At 41.6% G+C, this 21,480-nt stretch overlaps 1 protein-coding gene across 7 annotated transcripts in view; it reads left to right on the top strand.

Annotated features, from left to right (window-relative positions):
- DLGAP2 (DLG associated protein 2) overlaps nucleotides 1-21,480 on the top strand; it is a 748,630-nt gene that overhangs the window by 639,073 nt on the left and 88,077 nt on the right. For all 7 annotated transcript variants that reach the window (XM_075268420.1, XM_075268423.1, XM_075268426.1 and 4 more), the window contains 2 exons: nucleotides 299-358; nucleotides 3,979-4,198. In XM_075268420.1, coding sequence (XP_075124521.1) covers nucleotides 299-358; nucleotides 3,979-4,198 — 280 coding nt within the window. The remainder of the gene's footprint in view (nucleotides 1-298; nucleotides 359-3,978; nucleotides 4,199-21,480) is intronic.

Below are 21,480 nucleotides of genomic sequence, written 5' to 3'. Positions count from 1 at the left end.
ATCTCCCATGAACATAGCATAATGTCACATAATGTAAAATAATATATAATATTATTTAACATAACTTTGGTAAACTGTCGACAGAATATCTTTTATCACTGCGAAATACAGCTATGTAAAAGAAAGAAGAGCTTGAAAATCTTAAGGTAAAATATGTATAAAGTATTTTTTGAAAGTTACTTTGGTAACTGAAGTGATTCTGCGGGGACAATGGAGTGTCTTGAAGGAACTGTACATGGTAATTCCATTAAGATCTCAGTGAAATCTAACAAGAGAATGTTTTCTTCTTTTTTTGCAGGATTTCCTCATTGAAAGTCTGCAAGAATGCTTTACCTCAAAGGATTATCCTGAGATCAAGGTGGCAGTACCCTGTATATTCCCAGGCTAGGAGAAATCTTTACTTCACTGTTTCCAACTTAGACAGTCACTTGTGTTCATTTTCTACAGCTGTGATGACCTTATTTCACTGCTGTGTGAAAGTAACATAGCCGATTGCACCTTTCTGAAGAGCAATGGCTATATACATCATACCAAAATACACTGCAAATTCTGAACAATGCAAGAGAAGCAAGTAACGCCTCTACTATCCCTCATAGCAATTCATTGCAATAATAGTATGGTAATAGGTCAGTCTACAAACTATATTCTTTACAGATGTAAGAAAATCAAGCTTAGTAGTATATTATGCAAATCATATTGTTGCAAAAATATGTGTAACATAACAAATTTGGACTTGTTGTGCTTATAGATCAGCGTAAGATAGAGGCTGAGCTTGATCAATCTTGTATTAAAAGTATTGTACGCCACTTTTTAAGATTGTTCATATGGTATAACTATCAGTGGTAGAGTTGGAAGACGTGGTCATTTACTGCCAAATACAGAAGTTGTGCATGCATATTATAAATTGTACATAAAAAATCTCTCACACTGGCCGTATACATTAATGTTGTCTGAAGCCACCACTAGTTGACCACCTAATGTGTATGGGGGCTTCCCAACTATTCCTGATTACATATTTAAAGACATGTATGGAATAAGAAACTAGATTTCAACAAGCCCAATCCTTTTGCTCTCAGGGAAGATATCCCTCCACCAAAGATGTCTGACAGTGGTTCACTCCCTTCTCCTTATTGAAAAAAACCTACATTCATGAGCAAGGTGAGCAAACATGTCTATGAGGGAAGTGGTCGGGAGGAATAGCTCTAGGACAACTTTTTAGACCACCTTTGTTGAAGGCCACCATTGGTATTTTCAGTGTATTGGGGTGGTCGCCAATGGGAACAAGAAACTGAGAGTATGTATCTGTAGCATGCAAGCGTCTGTGGCGGTAAATATCTCTTCTTTGATCAAACTAATCACTGACAGCTATAATAAATCTCATCAGTAATGGAAGGTGTACTGTAAAGACCCATGCTGCAATAAGCAGCAAGTTATTTGCAATGACAGAATTCTGTGTATGAAAGTATGCATCACAGCCAAGTTCCCATCACATTCTACATTGCCTTTATAGTTGATCCCTTGTCATTTACATTCATTGTATTGTATGAACACTTGACAATTGATCCATGTCTCCATTATATTCAGTGCTTAGCAGTATAAGATATATTTGCATTTTCTGAATGTTACCAACATTTGATACATATGATGGGGAATGGTAGTAACACGTAATAAAAATATAAAAAAGTCATGTTGAATGTATCAGATGAAATACACAAAGTTGCAACCAATCAGAAAGCAGCTTTCATACAGATTAGATTAATAATATATTCTTTTTTATAATAAGTAACCAATTCAGTTTTTCTTACCTTTTTTCTGATTGACTTGACTGAAGACTTCTTCTTTTCTGGGAGTGATATGCCATAATAACTGCCATCTTGGGTACTCTAAAGGAATGAAAAAGGGAATAGCCTCAAATGTAATGATATATCTTCAGTAGATCAGAATATCAGATAATCCATAACTCTAACCTGACAGCTGCAGAGAAAATCTAGGCAAATTGCCGCTGTGAGGCTTAGTACATTTTTCTAATTTAGATCTATATTGATCAGTTATCTCTATTCCCTTCTTCTTTCAAAGACTGCAAAGTCATTTGCATTCATTTTATTATTCTCTTTTCAGTACAGGGCCTGATATCAAGATGTTTTTTCTAGATTCTCACTTGGTTCTAAGAAAATGCCATCACATATATTAAACATATGCAGTGAAATTTCTACTGAGAGGTCATTGCACAAACTATATCTGAATACTGAATTTGCTGATTTTTCATTATTTACTACTATTAGTTGTATTTTTTTTGTTTTATTGGTCCATACGCAGCAGATGTCTCCACAGTAAGGAAAGGGTGATATAAGGTGCTTTTTCTTCTTATATTCTACACCAACTCCTTGACCTCTGCTTCTAGACTCCCATTTGTTGTGTATATTTAGGCTCCTAGTACTAATGCAGATTTTCTGTCTCTTAATGATCTCTGATCAATGATATAGCATTTTAACTGGCATAACAATCAGTGCCCACCTAGACCTGCTCTTCCAGAAAGCAGGTGGCTCTGTACAGTGTATAATGGCTGGGAGGCGATACTGTAACTTAGCTCTTATTGATGTCAATGGAACTGATCTGCAGTAAAGCCAATATGACGTTATTGGAAACCTTACAGGGAATGGAGCTGTCTGCCTCTGGCTCCATATCGTATGGGTATTTGATGCAGTTCCAAACAGTTGATCAGATATTTATGCCTAAGGATATCCCAAAAAAATCCCAGACAATACTGTCAACAGGGGCTCTTCAATACTTCATATTAATGACCTGTCCTTAGGATAGGTTATCAACTTGAGGGGGTTCTCCTCTGCACAACCTTTCAGTTATAAGTTACATTGAATAAGAGCTTTGCAAAGGAGTTAATTGCAAGCACCAAATATTTAACATAAAATTAGCATTTCATACATGCCCTATGACCAATGTGCACTACCTACCAAAAGACCATTCAATGATGCAACTGACTTTGTCAGATGCTATTGCTATTCCAGTGTTGGGATGTCTCTTAGTGTATCACTGCACTATCCTGCACATTGGGAACACTTTGTATATACCGTATAAGAAATGGGCCAGACTGAAAAATCAAGCCAACTTCAGTGTACAGGTAGTCTATAATTTCAGTGCCAGCCTCTCGGGAGTCATTCTGCTCACTACCCATGACATAGCTGTGGATTGTTTTTTTTTTCTTTTACTTGCTTTTATGGAATTACCTTTTTCAGTGACTAATACAAAATGTTGCAGTGCTTCTCACTTCTGTTACTTATACATAGTTATTATTGGGAACATTATATTGTTTGGCTTCTACACAAATCAAAATTTGGCATGCCATTGTCCATACTATAGTATAATACTGTTGGAGATTTTCAGTGATTGTTTTTCTGGGGTTATGCACTTAAGAATACTGTAGGTCTAAGCTAATGGACCTCCCATGACATCCTCTGACACTGTCAGAAGTTGTTTCTTATTGAATTTATTCTTTAAATTTGTAACATTGCAGACATTCATTGGGCAACAAGCCAAACAGTACATCCCAAGACTTCTCTTTCTGTCAGGTTTCTGATATGTACTTACACTTAAATAATATGTTTATATTAAATATACAACTATATTCTATAACCAATAAGAAAATACAATTGTTTCAAGTGATCTTAATATTAATTTACTTCCAAGTAATAAAATTGTATTGTGATAAGAATAATTACAATAGCATGGAATGGTAGACAATCGCCATCTTCTTATCAGCATTGAGAGTATGGAGAAACCTGACACTAGAGCCAAGTCTGCTGTTCCCGCAGTGATAACACATTTCCTCACTTCTTCCATTCTCCTTTAATTAGAGCACATTTTATCACCGTCTTTTGATAAAGCAGCGCTTTCTGCTGTAATTGGACAGGCCGCTCCGCTCAATGACTTGCCGCACCAACTCCCTGTATTCTCTTCTTTCAGATGAGTGAAACAGAAATTAATGGGCAATATGAGTCGGTGTGTGAGTCGGTGTTCAGTGAAGTCGATTCTCATGCAATGGATGCTTTAGACCTCCCGGGATGCTTCCGAACTAGGAGTCACAGCTACTTGAGAGCGATTCAAGCTGGATATTCCCAGGATGATGATTGTGTCCCTGTAATATCTTCTTCCAATGTCACTTCCACAACCAGGTCCACAACAGGTAAAGTTTGTGTGCTTCTGAAAATGTGAACAGACCAATTAACCCTTCTAGGGAAAACTTGTAGAATTTTAATATGATATTATAGCATATGGATTTACTGGTTCCTTGTAACTCTTACAGCTTCTGTTAGGGGAAAGGAGGAGTGATCAGCAAAAGAGGGAGCTAAGACAAGAAAGACAACTTTTAGTCTGACCTTCAATCTTTCTATCATTGCCAAAACACTTTATTTACAGGTCATTACTTCTCTGTATATGTCTAGCAGGGTCCTGGGCCTGTTTCTGAGTAAGAGAGAGACAGTTGTAGAGCAGATTCTCCTGTACTTACTGTGTGCAGTGTATGGCCACTAGTTTCTGTCTACCAGGTCAGAGAGGACTGTACATTTCAGATCTATCATGAAGAGTGGAAAACTGCTAAAAATATAGAATATAAGTCATATAATAACCAAACCACATTATTTCGGCAAGGCCAGTCAAATGTCTGTTATGTATGGGATGTCCTGACTGTCCCACGACCGAGGATTGTTGGGGAAAAAAAAGGATTAGGCAAGTTGACTTTTATATGACCGATTCTTTTGTTTTCAAGGCTAGATAAAGCAGATAAAGCACAGCTAGAGGTGTCTAGTGATACTTTACTTTCCTTATTTTTGTACCAAGTGAGGGGGAGAAAAAGGGTAGGATTAGCAAACAGCTTGGTGGTGGCACTGACAACTGGAGAGAAATCTTCAAATGGATATATTTTAGTTCTGCAAACTGGCACATACAGAATCACAGATTAAGGGCCCCTTCACATGGCTGATACGCTGGCTGCTTTAGAACATGTAAATGTTCCGTAGCAGCGGCGTCTAAAGCAGTTCCCATTGTTTTCTATGGGAGCCGGCATACGTGCGCTCCCCATAGAAATGAATGGAAAAAGCAGTCCATTCATTTCTATGGCGAGCGCGCATCTGCCAGCTCCCATAGAAAACAATGCGATCTGCTTTAGACGCCGCTGCTACGGAACGTTTACACGTTCTAAAGCAGCCAGCGTATCAGCCATGTGAAGGGGCCCTAACAGACTGATTTCAATGTCCATCATAAGAAGAAACCAACAATTTACTGTTGAGTATATTGGAAGTTCTGTAACAGCATTATCTTCCTATGGGTTGGATTACATATCATTGTGTCATGGCAGCTGCATTATATCACTATGTAAGAACCTCTTGTAAAGGAAATCAATTATAAAGTTAGAAACTTTTTATAATAGGCTGTCCTGTCAAAGAAGAGAAAGAATCGCAAACTTCTCCTTTACATAAATGAAACATAGACAGATAAAGGGAACGATAGAAGAGATTTGTTATGCAGTAAAGCAGTTAATGAAATGGAGACATTGAGGTCTGAGCAGTTGTAATAAGACTCCAGTAAGGTGCAGCTTCTAGTTAGTGTTTGGAGTGAAAGGTTGGGCTGAGCTCCCGGCACAAAGAGAATGGCTGTCAAGTCGATTACCCACTACAGAGATACTTGGATCATAATCTGTATTGAGTGAAAATGGATTGGACCTTTTTTTTCCTTCTACAATGAGAATATGCAGAGAACAAGTGATGACTACCAAATATGTTTTTCTCTTCATTCTCTCCCTGCAAATAAAAGTATTATGTACTATTGTTAGGTTTTTCAATTACCCAAACTAAATTCTAGAGTCTCCTCATGATTACGGCTGGAGACCGGAGAGAAACAACTTGGTAGTTTCAAAGCAGCACGGGGAATGGTCCTACCAGGCCAGGATAGAACATCAATTATTCAATCAATAAGAATAACTCTCAGTATACATAACCTACATTTATTACATTAAATTAAGCCAGACAACAGACTTTTTAATGGAGAAATGTATAAATACATATAAATGTGACCCATATACAAAAAGCTGATACACTGCCTATTTACAGACATGGTGTAGGCTCCAGGTGTGACATGTCACATTTAGGGCCATAATCTGAACTCGTTCTTTCAACAAACATGCCGTACTATAGAAGGACACCCCTATCCCACACCCATCAAGCGCTGTTTATAGTGAAGGATATGGTGCCATATTGAAGTGTCATACAGCAACATCACAATGCCTACAGGTTCATAATATGAAAAACACAGAAATCAAAAACTCAGGATCTGATATTTCTTACTGATTGAATTGCCTTGTTGCAATGTTTTTGCTTACAAAAAGTCTAGAAAGCCACTAATAAACAAAGATAAACCCCTTGGTGAAAAAACATGTACGTGATTTGGTGTGAAGGGGTGTATGGCGAGAGATCAGGAGCTGAGCTCTCTCCATACATGGCGGGTGGCGGCTGCTTAACATACCCAGAACCCACAACTAACAGCTACGATCTGTGCCAACACCAAACGCAGCTGTTAACACTTTAGAAGCTGCAGTCGTGTTTGTGTGCATAGATGCCACCTTCTTTACTTGATCATCACCCTCCAGAAAGTCATCGGAGGGCGGTGATTGGTTGTCATGACAGCCGGGAGCTTATTGAAGGCTCCCAAGCTTGTCATTAGGATGGCTCTATTACTAGAATTTTACTATTCACTGCTATACATGTGAGTCTCAGAGCTGAAAAATTAAACAGTTATGGCTCTTGGAATTGGCAGAGTGAAAAATGGAAATATAAAAGTGAAAGTTGGCTGTTGCATGAAGAGGTTAAAGATACATCACACGTGCAGTTTTTGATATACATTTTGGCTACGTTCATATATTGCCTTTTACCCCATGTTTAAAGAGGACCTTTCAGGGGCAACAAGGTGGCTCAGTGGTTAGCACTGCAGCCTTGATGCACTGGAGTCCTGGGTTTGAATCCTGCCAGGAACAAAATCTGGAAGGAGTTTGTATGTTCTACCCATGTTGCGTGGATTTCCTTCTATTCTACAAAGACATACTGATAGGGGGGAAAAAAATGTACATTGTGATCCCTATATATAGGGCTCACGATTAAAAAAAAAAAAAAAAAAAAAGGACCTTTCACTACCTCCAAGTCAAATTTTATAGATTAGTTAATAGGTGCTGCTCCACTTATTCCGGCATAATCGGAAATTTTTCTGTAGCTCACACTGAGTAAAACTCTGTGGACTTTCTGAGAAGAGTGCTGCGCGAAGAACCGTGATGTATTTCTGCTGTGGGTTTTCCCACAATGCTTTATGGTTGCGGCATGCTACATGGGGTGTTAGCCTCAATTGGTTTTCAGTAGATTCTGATGCCTTTGGAGATAGGACATTACAGCACATAAAGTTATGATGCTGCAGAAAGTCAAGTTAAATAGTGCTACATCTGTAAGTTGGCAAAGTATTTACTGTCTGAAAATGTATTTTCCTTGAAAGTATTTTAGTAAAAAAAAATCTACACACATATACTTTATTATTTTGTGCTATATTCCTGTTTATTTATATGTTCTTATCCAGATGAAATTGGATTGGTCATGTATCTGTTTTGAGAATGGATAGCTTGCCTTTAAGAAGTACTTTATTGATGAAATCTAAAGCACTCAAGTATAATCAATGGATTTGGCTGGAAAGTGATTAGGAAAGCTTCCTGGTACTTGCTTCTCCTGTCACCTCATTCTTCCTTACAATAGGATACTTTTTCTTTTGTGTGTTCTTTGTGTAATAGAAACTTAATAGGTTATTGATGCCATTGGACTAACATTGGAAGGTTTATCAATATGTATAACATACTGAAGGATTAATGATGGCGCGGGCAGCAAAGTGGTTCAGTGGTTAGCAGTAACTGAGAATGTCTGCGAGGCTACGGCCCCAAGTAGTGACTTACAGCCAAAAAGCGCTGCGGGAAAAACCGTGGCAGAAAAGCATCTGTTTTTCCAGAAATTTTTTCACAGAAATTCCGCAGAAATTTTCTCTGTAGAATTTCTGACTCTATTATACCTATACAGAAAACGCCAGCATTTGCGTAAGTATAATTGGCACACCGTGATCTGCGATCCCGCTGTAGATTATTTTCTGCGATGTGTGGATGGGATCAGCCAGAATCCCATTCACTTTGCAGATTCTGTAAAATGCTCCGGGTTTTTTTTTTTTCGTGTTTTGGTGATGTGGTTGTTACATGGGTGGTCATGCAGCAGATCACTATATTCTGACTGCTTTAACAAAGTGTTTCACATGCGTTTTAGAATATTCCTTTACATTTTGTTTAAATTATACATGTTGAATAGTAGTGTTCAGACTATGAGAGATCCCTATGACTCACAATCGAAATACAGTTTTTTCTTAATAAAAAGAAATACTGTAGTTATACTATGAAATTGGTAAAATTCCAATAAATTCCAATTCCTGACAGTGAAAGATGACCGTTTACTATATGATATTTTTATGATGCTGTAAAATCAATGTAAAGCTGTGGATCTATACACACATCAATTTTTTACAAATCATTTATGGACAATCCATCAAAAAATAAGACATATAAGACTCAAGTTTATCAAAACCTTCGATAAAGGGATGCTGCACAGATGCAAATCAACCATGAAAAACGGTCACTTTCCACAGCTGATTTGCATTAGGGTTGTGTGACTATGGCCTAAAACCGGTCAAGCTATATGACCATTCCTGTGCATCAGAAAACATTGACATGTATTTTTACTTTATATTTTTTATATGGAGCCTATAAATTATGCACAAAAATATATTTTGAATTAACATGGATTTTGGGACCATTTCGTATGGATGTTGGAAACAGATCAATTGGTGAATTTAAAGGGGTTTTCCACCAATAGGATAATGATCAATATCCGATCAGTGGCATTCAGAAACCCAGCATCATCAAAACGTAGCTGCATGAAAAGTGTTAGGAGTATTTAGGTTCATTGCTTTCTTTCCTGGTTGATTAGTCTGTCCTCCCATTTGCACCTGGGAGGAGTGGTCTCTACTCTGTATTTAAACCCATGCCTCCCATGGTTCTGTGCTGAGTGTCGCTTTTACAGAGCTAGGCCTTAGCAGGAGGAGTAGGTGGTTATCTTGGATAGAGGAAGTTCCGTGGTTGGTTTTTGGGAGGTTTTGGGTGAACGAGTTGGTTTGTGTTTTCCCTTCTGTGTTCACCAATCCTCCCTCTGTGTATAATTGACTGTGTGAGTGAATTGCCTTATCCTTTGATTTCTACTCAGTTTCCCTGTGTTTGTTTCCTAGTGTATGGTTCCTTCCCATATTGGTTTGGGGAATTCTTTCCTACATGTTTCCTGTGTGCTGCTTGTGTTGTTAGTCAGTGCACACCCTTGTCAGTCCCTGTCAGTAGCAGCTTCACTTGTTCGTTAGGGGTGACCCCCTTTAGTCTCCAGTCCCTAGAGATCTTATAGGGCATTCCTTCTCCCACTTCCCTCTAGGCCTACGGTGTCAGTGAGAGAGGAGCTGTCGGGGTCAGGCTTAGCCTGAGAACAGCCGACCTACACCCGTGAGGCAGGGACCGGGTTAGCTAGTGGGAGTAGTGCAGGGCGAGATTTCCTACTGGTATTCCTTAGCCCCGTTGCAGCTATCTGGACTGACATAACAGTACACTCAGCCCGTTAAAAAAAAAAAAAAAAAAAAAGTTTGTTTGTATTATGACGGACCTGAAACAGTTGTACCAGGCGGTGCAGCAGATCTCCACTGAGATGGAGGGGATCAAGCTACGAATGGATGCCATCCAAGCTTCTGGCGTATCTCAAGTACAGCAGTTGGCTCAACACACAGCCTCTCAGGTGGAGGGCATACAGAGGCAGGTGAGTAGCGCCCCTGTGGGTCGGCCTCTGGAGCCAAAAGTCAGCTTACCTGAACCCTTCCGAGGTAAGAGGTCAGATTTTTTCCGATTTCAAAAGGACTGTCTTTTGTATTTCCGGCTACGGCCGTTTTCCTCCGGTTCTGAGGTACAGAGAGTTGGGATTATTATTACTTTATTGAGAGATGATCCCCTCATCTGGGCACATTCGTTACCAGCCGACTCAGCTTGCTTACTAACTGTAGAGGCGTTTTTCTCCACAATGGGGTTACTGTATGACGACCCAGACAGGGTACGCACGGCTGAGTATAACCTACGACGTGTGGTGCAAGGGGATCACGCTATAGAGAAATATTGCACAGAGTTTCGTAGGTGGGCAGCAGAAGTACACTGGAATGACCCCGCTCTACTTAGCCAGTTTGAGACAGGGCTCTCGGACCAGGTTAAAGACCATCTAGTTTCTCACCCTGTTCCGGGAGATCTAGATGAGGCCATGCAGCTGGCAATTAGAGTTGGACGGCGCCTCCGGGAGCGTGGAGACAAGAGTCCTGGGGGGCTTAACCCTCCTCAATTCTCCGTTTTTAGAGAGGACCCGGGGGACCAACCCATGCAGATTGGGGCCACTGTGCGAAGTGCTAGACCCAAGAGTGAAGGGTCCCGCACAGTACGCTGTTTTGTGTGTGGAGGGATGGGACATGTAGCAAGGGTATGCCCCTCCAGAGAATGGTTCGCCAAGGAGAGTAATAACCCCAGGTCTATTGAGGGTAAAGGGAGAAAACCTACTAAGGAGGGAGGTGTGCATATTTCCTGTACTCAGACTGCCGGGTTGACCCTTGAAGGATGGGTAAATGGGCAGAAGTGCCGGATTTTGGTTGATTGTGGTTCGGCAGTCAACCTTATTGACTCAGAGTTTTGTGAGCAATTAAGGGTGAGTCCTTTGGTCTTGAAGTCTCAGATACCGGTGTGGGCTATTGATAAGACCCCTCTACAGCAATCTGTCATCTCCAAACAGGTGGAGGGTCTGGAGTTTGTTGTGGGTGGCCACCGGGAAGAGATTGACTTGTTCTTGTTGTCTAAATTACCAGCACAAGTAGTGTTGGGGTGGCCCTGGCTGAAGCAGCATAACCCTATTATCAACTGGGAGACCGAGTCAGTAGTTTCTTGGGGGCAGGGGTGTAATGGTCGATGTCTGCCCATATCCGTTATGTCTTTGTCTATAGACAATTTGCCTCAAGAAATATGTGAGTTCAGGGAGGTCTTTGAGGAAAGGGCAGCCAAGACATTACCACCACATCGCACCTATGATTGCTCGATTAAATTTATACCAAATGCAGTGCTACCCAAGACACGATTGTACAATCTCACTATTCCGGAGAGGGAGGCGCTCAAAGAGTATATTGAGGGGAGTCTAGAGGTGGGGCATATTCGCCCATCTAAGTCCCCAGTAGCAGTGGGGTTTTTCTTTGTAAAGAAGAAAGATGGAGGGTTGCGCCCTTGTTTGGATTTTAGGGAGATTAACAAAATCACGGTGCGGAATCCCTATCCCATTCCGTTGATCTCGGATCTATTCAGCCAGATTACGGGAGCCCGCTGGTTTAGTAAAATAGATTTACGTGGGGCATATAACTTGCTGAGAATCAAGAAGGGGGATGAGTGGAAAACAGCGTTTAACACACCCCTAGGACACTTTGAGAATCTTGTGATGCCTTTCGGTCTAACCAATGCGCCTGCGTTTTTTCAGAATTTTATTAATGATGTACTAAGTGCCGTCATAGGGAGGGGGGTTGTGGTCTATCTGGACGATATACTCATTTACACCCCGGATTTGGAGACTCATTGGGAGAGAGTGAGAGAGGTTTTAGATCTCCTGAGGGTTAACCAATTAAGTGCTAAGCTGGAGAAATGTGTGTTCGCGGTCAATAAGTTATGTTTCCTTGGCTATATCCTATCGGACAAGGGGTTCGAGATGGACCCTGAGAAGGTCAGGGCAGTCTTGGAGTGGCCGCGACCCGAGAACCTAAAGGCGGTCCAACGGTTCTTGGGGTTCTCCAACTATTATCGCCAGTTTATCAAGGGATTTTCTGAGGTTGTGAAACCTATCTCGGACTTGACTAAGAAGGGGGCCGACTGTGCTAAGTGGTCGCCAGAGGCGCTAGCTGCGTTTGAAGAACTGAAGAAGCGATTCTCGTCCGCTCCCATTTTGAGACAGCCGGATGAGAGGTTGGCCTTCCGAGTGGAGGTGGATGCCTCCTCGGTGGGGGTGGGAGCAGTACTTTCTCAGGAGTTCGAGGAGGGTACGCATCCCTGTGCCTTCTTTTCTAAGAAATTCTCTGCCTCTGAACGGAATTATGACATCGGAGATAGGGAACTACTGGCAATAAAACTAGCGTTCGAACATTGGCGTCATTTCCTGGAGGGAGCCAGAAGGCCAGTCCAGGTATTTACTGACCACAAGAATTTGGTTTATCTTGGGTCGGCAAAGAGATTAAATGCACGGCAGGCCAGATGGGCTCTATTTTTTGCGCGGTTCCATTTTACCGTGACTTATGTGCCGGGTTCAAAGAATGTCAAGGCTGATGCTTTATCCCGGTATATGTCGACTGAGGAGGAACGAGAGGCGCCTGCCACTATTCTTGGGGATGGAGTGGTGGTAGCAGTATTGGGCGCGAAATTGGAGAAGGCCTTGATCGAAGCGCAACACGCTGCACCTTCCAAGATACCTAGAAACAAGCTTTTTGTCCCAACTACTCTCCGACAAAGTCTCCTGAGGGAGTGTCACGAGTCGGTTCTTGCTGGTCACCCGGGGGTTTCAGAGACCATGAGATTGGTGTCTAGGAATTTTTGGTGGCCAGGGTGGAGTAAGGATGTCTTGCAGTTTGTTCAAAATTGTTCGGTCTGTGCAAGAGCCAAGGCGTCGCATACCCGTCCCCACGGTCTTCTACATCCATTGGAACCTCCTAAGGCACCTTGGACTCATCTGTCTATGGATTTCATCACGGGCCTTCCGGTGTCTAAGGGTTTCACGGTCATTTGGGTAGTCGTTGACCGCTTCACGAAAATGTGCCATTTGATCCCGTTTTCCAGGCTGCCATGTGCCAAGACACTATCTGAGGCGTTTATTAAAGAAATTGTAAGGTTGCATGGTCTTCCTGAGGAGATCGTTTCGGACAGGGGACCGCAATTTGTGGCTAAATTCTGGCGGGCTTTTTGCAGCAGGTTGGGAGTTACACTGTCGTTTTCCTCCGGGTTTCACCCAGAGTCTAACGGACAAACAGAGAGGAAGAATCAGGATGTGGAACAGTTTTTGAGGTGTTTTGTTCGAGAGAACCAGAATAATTGGGCTGCCTTTCTCCCCCTGGCAGAATTTTCCCTAAACAACCATGATTCCAATGCCACAGGTACCACACCTTTTTTTTGCTCCGGTGGTAGACATCCTGTTTTCGGAGTATTTTCTTCCATTTCTTCCCCAGTTCCGGAGGAGGAGCTATTTTCTAAAAAGCTGCAAGGGGTATGGTCCCGTATCCGAGAGAATCTGGTGCGGGCGTCGCACCAGGCTAAGGTCCAGGCGGATCGGAAGAGAGGAGAGTTGCAGTTCTTCCCTGGTGAGATGGTTTGGTTGTCCACCAAGAATATCAGGTTGAAGGTTCCTTGCAAGAAGCTGGGTCCCAGGTTTGTGGGTCCTTTTAAGATCATCAAGATGGTAAATGAAGTGGCGGCGCAGCTGCAACTACCTAAAAGGTGGAAGATAAACCGGGTGTTCCATGTCTCCTTGTTAAAGAAGGCAAAGAAGGGAACGTCTCCTGTTAAGGTTCCACCAGTTTCTGAGTCCGGGGAGTATGAGATATCCCGAGTTCTGGATAGCAAATATGTTCGGGGGAAGCTACGGTATCTGGTGGCATGGAAGGGATACGGTCCTGAGGATAATTCTTGGGTTCTGGAGTCGGATATGTCAGCCCCCAGACTCGTGGAGAAATTCCACAAGGAGTTCCCGAAGAAGGATGCTCCTAGAGAATCCGGAGTCTTCTCCTTGAGGGGAGGATCCTGTTAGGAGTATTTAGGTTCATTGCTTTCTTTCCTGGTTGATTAGTCTGTCCTCCCATTTGCACCTGGGAGGAGTGGTCTCTACTCTGTATTTAAACCCATGCCTCCCATGGTTCTGTGCTGAGTGTCGCTTTTACAGAGCTAGGCCTTAGCAGGAGGAGTAGGTGGTTATCTTGGATAGAGGAAGTTCCGTGGTTGGTTTTTGGGAGGTTTTGGGTGAACGAGTTGGTTTGTGTTTTCCCTTCTGTGTTCACCAATCCTCCCTCTGTGTATAATTGACTGTGTGAGTGAATTGCCTTATCCTTTGATTTCTACTCAGTTTCCCTGTGTTTGTTTCCTAGTGTATGGTTCCTTCCCATATTGGTTTGGGGAATTCTTTCCTACATGTTTCCTGTGTGCTGCTTGTGTTGTTAGTCAGTGCACACCCTTGTCAGTCCCTGTCAGTAGCAGCTTCACTTGTTCGTTAGGGGTGACCCCCTTTAGTCTCCAGTCCCTAGAGATCTTATAGGGCATTCCTTCTCCCACTTCCCTCTAGGCCTACGGTATCAGTGAGAGAGGAGCTGTCGGGGTCAGGCTTAGCCTGAGAACAGCCGACCTACACCCGTGAGGCAGGGACCGGGTTAGCTAGTGGGAGTAGTGCAGGGCGAGATTTCCTACTGGTATTCCTTAGCCCCGTTGCAGCTATCTGGACTGACATAACAAAAAGGCTTCAATATTCCAGACACTACTGTGGCCCCTTCATTGTGAGGTCCACCAACATGCATTTGGTAGTAACTGTGCTTAATATTGCTTTTCAGTCCCACTTACATGCATAGAGCTACAGTACCAAACATCGCTGTTACAAAATGTACAGTCATGTGCCTGGCAAAGAATGAAGAGTGCTATGGGCCATTCAGTCAGATGATTGATGGGGGTGCCAGGAACAGACCTCATGAATCTGATATTGATGGCTTATCTTAAGAAAAATGCTTGTAAGAAATGTTATTGCAAACAGTTTCAAGTAATGAATGGATCCTCAACAATGAATGAAGCAAACAATCTTGTACCTGAAAGGATAATGGAATTATGCTTCTGATAACACTACTGGCTAAGTTCCTGAATTTGTTCCAAGATGCTTGAGGACAAAACCGCCAAGCACAAAGTGATGGACTGCTACAGCCACAGGATCACTGTGATGGAAGAGATTGCTATTCCTAGAGCAAATGCAAGTTAATGCCTGAGCAAGTTATTTTTTACTGCACTTTTCCTACTAAACAAGATAGATACCTAAAATGTAGCCTCACTTCAAGGAATGTAATTGAGAGCTGCTGCTATTGTTTCTAGATAGTAAAAGATTATATATATATATATATATATATATATATATATATATATATATATGTGTGTGTGTATTAGCTGATAGCTGTGCTCTAAAGAAAAAAGTCAAATGATTCCTATAATAAATATAATGTAGCATGAGATTTGATCACAACCATAATCCATTATACTTCATTGTCTTCATGATCAGTGGCTAAGGGGCTAAGGCTAGCATGTTTGTACTGTATATGGAAAGTACAGGAAAAGAATTACTGTAGTTTTATTGGTGTTCAGCAAAGATACAGAAGATACAGCAGAGATGGTTGGAAGTTATTCAGAAATAAAAGCTAATTTATCTATATATTTTTTTCATGTAGATTGTGAGCCCCATATAGGGATTATAATGTACATTTTCTCCCCTATCAGTATGTCTTTGTAGAAAGGGAGGAAATCCATGCAAATGTGGGGAGAACATACAGACTCCTGGCAGATGTTGTTCCTGGCGGGATTCGAATCCAGAACTCAAGCGCTGCAAGGCTACAGTGCTAACCACTGAGCCACTGTGTTGCCCCAATTTGGCTATAGTTTAATTCCAACAAACATAACATTTACCTTCAAGGGAAATATCATTCAGTAACCCTAAACCCTTGAAATGCCCAAGTTGTGAGAAAAAAATAAGGAACCAAAACAACTCAGGACTTATCCCTGAATTATGAATGTCATCTGTTTTGCAATTAAAGTTGTATTATCTTTTATTCCTGATACCTGGACCAAAATCTTTCTGGCCTAAGTGAGAGGTTGTTGGCATGGACAGAAGTACAAAGGCAGAGGGCATGAGATGGATCTTCTCTTTTTATTTTGCTAGACATAGGTAGAGTTTATGGGCCTGTTCTTATTGCAAACCCGAAGATAATAGAACATAATGGTCTACACTTGTTGACCTAGTTGGAGACAAACAATACTCTCTGAAGATGTTGGGACACCTTAAGTACAAAGTGGACTATTAAAAGCGTTATAAAAGCCATTAAGCATCAATAACCCAGGAAGGAAATAGCAGAGCCTGCAATAATTGTTCTGACATGTAGCACTAGCTGCCATTCATAGTGCAGAAATATATGTCTCATTAGAGATGTCTCTGCTGAACCATAAGGAGTTGCCATTCAGCATAATTTCTTCCTCACATAGGACTGCTTTTGCTTTATAAGTGTGCAGTACCATCTATCTAGGGTTTCTTTATAAATTGAGAAAAACTATATATAATATATGCAGCATCCAGATATTCTGTAGCACTATACAAGGACTGCCATCACACTTATCAGTCCCTGTGTCAATTGCTTTCCCTAATCTCTCATAGGTCCAATTTATTTTAATATAATTGGTTTGTAGAATTATTTGGAAACTTCATACTACAGTAGCTGGACATTATATGGGACATTATAATAGTAAATTATCTTGGTACCATTAAGCAAATTAAATCAGTACAATTGTATTATAAATGGCAATGGAGATGGCTACATTTCTTGTTACTCAGAGCCTCATTTTATATAATAAGTAAAACACCCCGACTTCTGGACCAAACTATAAAACCATTTTGATTGTAATTAGGGTTGAGCGATCGGAATCGGAAAAGATCGAATCGCGATCGAGTAAATTTCATGATCGCGATTGGGTTCTGATCCCACCTAAAAAAGATCGGGAACGGAATTCTGATCCCAATCGCTCAACTGACTTATCTGCAGTGAACCGATGCCGCTCTCCGGAGCTCCGGGCCATTGCTCTCTCCTCTCTCTCTTTGCACGCCAGCAGAGTGCTGTGCACACCCCTGCCTCCCTAGGCTAGTGTTACTCCTGGGAGTAGGTGCGGCTTTTTGTGGCTTAGGAGAGAGTGGCGGGTACAGGGAGGGGAGACGATTTTTGGTCTCCACGCTGTGTAGTGAACAGGATCGTTTTTAAAATCCAATCTTTGATCATTAAAAAAAAATCCTATTGACTTACATTAGGATCGAAATTGGGATTGGGTTTGAATGGAAAATGATGTAAAAAATAATTATTTTTTTAAAAAAATGTAGATTGTGAGCCCGATATAGAGCTCACAATGTACTTTTTTTTCCCTATCAGTATGTCTTTTTGGAATCTGGGATGGAAATCCATGCAAACACGGGGAGAACATACAAACTCCTAGCAGATGGTTTTTTGCCCTTGGCGGGATTTGAACACCAGGACTCCAGCGCTGCAAGGCTGCAATGCTAACCACTGAGCCACCGTGTGGCCGTAAAAAATAATTTTATTGCTAAAAATCATAACTAGCACATTGAGCTAATTACTTCAACAGTATAAATAGTAACAGAGACACAGATAAAACAGAATGCAAGACATGTGGGTAATAAAAGGGGGACTAGCTAAGTATACATAAACATGACGACATTATATATGGCTATAGGACTAATATATCTCCAAATTTACAAGAAAACATGATACAATAGCCAATAGACGTTAGACGTGTGTGTGTGTATATATATATATATATATATATATATATATATATATATATATATAAAAAACTCAGAACCGGATCACATAGGGGTACAGTCATCCGTCATGTAAAGCATGACAGAATACACCACAATTCTGAACTGGTATGTAGATTGCATATTCTCCATGTATAGAATATGTGCTGGTATATAATGTAAAAAAGTGAAGACAACATGCAGATTAAACTGATGGGAAAATAAAGAATGCCTATTTACTTGGCTGTGCAGTCATCTGCAGACATTTCCTGTGTTTTGCTGGACAACCCCTTTAATCTCCCTACAGTTTTGGGCAAGCAGGACTTGTGGCTTGAGTTAAGTACATTACTGTTCACCCCAAATACAGCTCGTTCGGATACACTGTAACTTTAACTGGCTCTAACTCTAACAAGATCATGTTTGTAGCCCTCATATATTTAGAGATATCACTGGTTAAAGTGGAGGTGCATATACTTGCACTTTCGGTTTGCATGCAGGAAGATGAGAAAATTATTTTATTACTAGCAGGAGGTCCCAGCTTTGCACGGGTATATATTATTTTTTGTATGCATAAGCATAATGTGATCATATGTATCTTAGTATGGATATCACTGAAAAACCTGCCATCAGTTGTTAGCTGGAGTAAGGCTCTGCTACATCTCTACATATCCGCAGCATACCCAGCTATGCTACATCTCTGCATACGCACAGCATACCTCCACTGCTACATCTGTGTACACACACAGCATACACCACTCTGCTACATCTCTGCATACCCACACGGCCCTGTAGTGCATAAAAATAGCAGCAAGGTTGTTATGGAAACCTGGAGTATAGCTGTGTGTGCCTGTGATTGTACCAGCATCTCAGCAGCTATCTGGGACACCATATAATGAGCATGTTGTTGGCGTCGATGATGCACCTGCTGCAGCGTTTTGGCAGCTCTCAAGCTGGACTGCCGCTGAACTTGCTCCTCAAGCCATGCCTGTAATTGTTCCGCCATCTGAGCAGCTCGCTGGGAAGCCATATAATGTCCTGTTGTTGGAGTCGATTACCTACGGTGTTTCAGATGATCTGAAGCTGGCCTGCCACGTAACTTGTACCTGGCACTGTGCCTGTGATTGTTTTGGCATCTCGACAGTTCGCTGGGACACCATATAATGAGCCTGTTGTTGGCATTGAATATCTACCTGCTCTGCCATTTCGGCAGCTCTGAAGCTGGCCTGCTGTTAAACTTGTTCCTCGCGCCGTGCCTTTGATTGTTCCAGCAGCTCACTGGGATGCCATATAATAAGCATGTTGTTGTCGTCGCTGATCCGTCTGCTCCGGCGTTTTGTCAGCTCTAAGAGCCGCTTGAGGTTTAGCTTGCTCAATTCTCCTCAGCTCCGCTTGGGGAGAACTCTGTTGACTACTGGCTACCTTCATAGCTCTAGTTTTTCGTAAATGTTGCGACAAACACAATTTTCGTTTTCTCGGCATGTTTAAAATTGGGAAACTGGCAATTTGGATGAAAGGTTTTCCCAGGTTAGTGTCTGAACACGCTGCCTCAAGTGTCTGCTCCTCACTTCTTGTATTTCTCCCCCTGCCATTTTTGTGTGATTGAGCAACAAACACACAAACATCCAAACACACAAACCCACAAACTTTCACATTCATAATATTAGCAGGATTCCCCTGTACTGTTGTTTCAGATAACTTCATGGGAGGGGTACTATGGACTTTGTTCTTGGTATCACCTTCCCCCATTATCAGTCAAAGGCATACTTGCCATGTAATCCCTTATATGCTGTGGTCAAGGACACCAGGATTTTGCTGTGATGTTTCCATGACTGCAGCATTTTACAGTACCTGCAAAGTGGATGGCATTCTGTCTATTCCCATCTACACATTACTGAAAAAAATCTGCAGCAAACATGCTGCAATATCAAAAATCATTGCATTTTTGTAAATCACAGCATGTAAATTACATCTATGATAAAAGCTGGCACTTTTTCGATGCGGCTCATGGGGCCTTAGCCTTAGGGTCCATTCACACGGAGTAACGTGCCACGTGATGTGGCACGTATACGGCGTGTGACACTTTGCGTGCCGTAAAAGCTCCCATTGATTTCAATGGGAGCCTGGATCGTATACGCCGCGTTATTGTGTGGCCGTGATTTTGCGGCCGCAAGATCATGGCCGCACAATAACGCGGCGTATACGATCCAGGCTCCCATTGAAATCAATGGAAGCTTTTACGGCGCGCAAAGTCTCTCACGCCTCACCTAAATGTGACTGTTATGGGGTTAAGGAAAATGAGATCAAGAGATCTTAGGTATTGTAATTTGGAGATGTCATATATATTAACCACACTTGTAACACAACATCTGTTTAACAGCTTCATATATGTGCAACAAATACTATATGACATTTATATCTGTACAAATGGTGGTCTAAATACTAGTTCTGTATGGCAGCTTACGCTAGGTTCACACTAGCGTTCGATCTCCGTTCTCCGATCTCCTGTCAGACCAGGTCCGGCCGTGAGCGGCGGTGATCGTTTTATGCTCTCCACCGCAAAACTGTTTTTTTAAAAAAATCGGACACAGAGTACTGCATGTCCGACTCTGTGTCCGATTTAAAAAACTGGTTTCGCGGCGGAGAGCATAAAACGCGCACCGGCGCTCACGGCCGGACATCTTTCAAACCCATTCAAATGAATGGGTATGAAAGAGTCCTGCAGGTTTCCGTCTCCTGCCTCTGTTTTGTACAGGAAACGGAAACCTGCAGAACGGAGACTGGCCGCAGATGTGAACAAGCCCTTAGTATAGAGGTGAAATTATATGTTCACTGCTAAAAATGTTAAGGATAAATGATAAAATATGTAAGTGGACTTGATTCAATGCATTCTCGTCCTCATTACCAAGTCTGCTTCTACAAGCACTTTTAATATGCCAATAGATAATTAAATGTAGATGAATTCCATTGGTAAGTTTCATTGTGGATTTCTTCATCGAAAAATGTTTCATAGCAAGAATTAATTACATGTTCGTTGCTTGGAAATTACATAACCGGATTAATTTATTTAGATAAATGATGTAACATGGCTTAGGGTAATTTTGTTCTTTTCTAATCACTGGAAGCCCTCGTAACACGACATCATGAATGAAAATCTGCTCTGCACTGCTGGCTGTTACTAGAGGGTTATTGATATGTATTGCACACAAGTGTCCCAAGACACTTAAGATCCCAGCTATTAAATACTGAATTTCCTATTTTTGATATAATATTCAGCGCATAATATTACAGCATGAGCAGCTGTAGGTCTGTTGTGGTTATGACCACCTTTACTGGGGGGGGGGGGTAGAATATTACAATGAATGTTAGTGACGGGCCCAGCATACCCACATTTGTAGCTGTTCTTACCAATATTTATTGCATTACAGTGGCATACAGTACACACGCTCGACCTGCTTTTATGGATAAACACAGTCAACCTATTAAATGCTTGTTAGAAATGATATAAGGTAGATTTGATAGAGAGTAAGTATGGACAGGCTGGGTTGAATACTCCTGGACTGATATTCCCCATGAAAAAAGACAGGATATGTACTTTCCAACAACTGAAATTACCCCTTCAGCTTCTACGCAAAGTAAACATCATGTCTCCCTTCTAGCTTATTTAGAATTCATTCATACTGTTTATCCAAGGTTCATGCACAGATACATT

Source organism: Leptodactylus fuscus, chromosome 3 (assembly GCF_031893055.1).
Source record: "Leptodactylus fuscus isolate aLepFus1 chromosome 3, aLepFus1.hap2, whole genome shotgun sequence".
Classification (NCBI taxonomy): domain Eukaryota; kingdom Metazoa; phylum Chordata; class Amphibia; order Anura; family Leptodactylidae; genus Leptodactylus; species Leptodactylus fuscus.
This window is presented reverse-complemented; position numbering and strand designations above follow the sequence as displayed.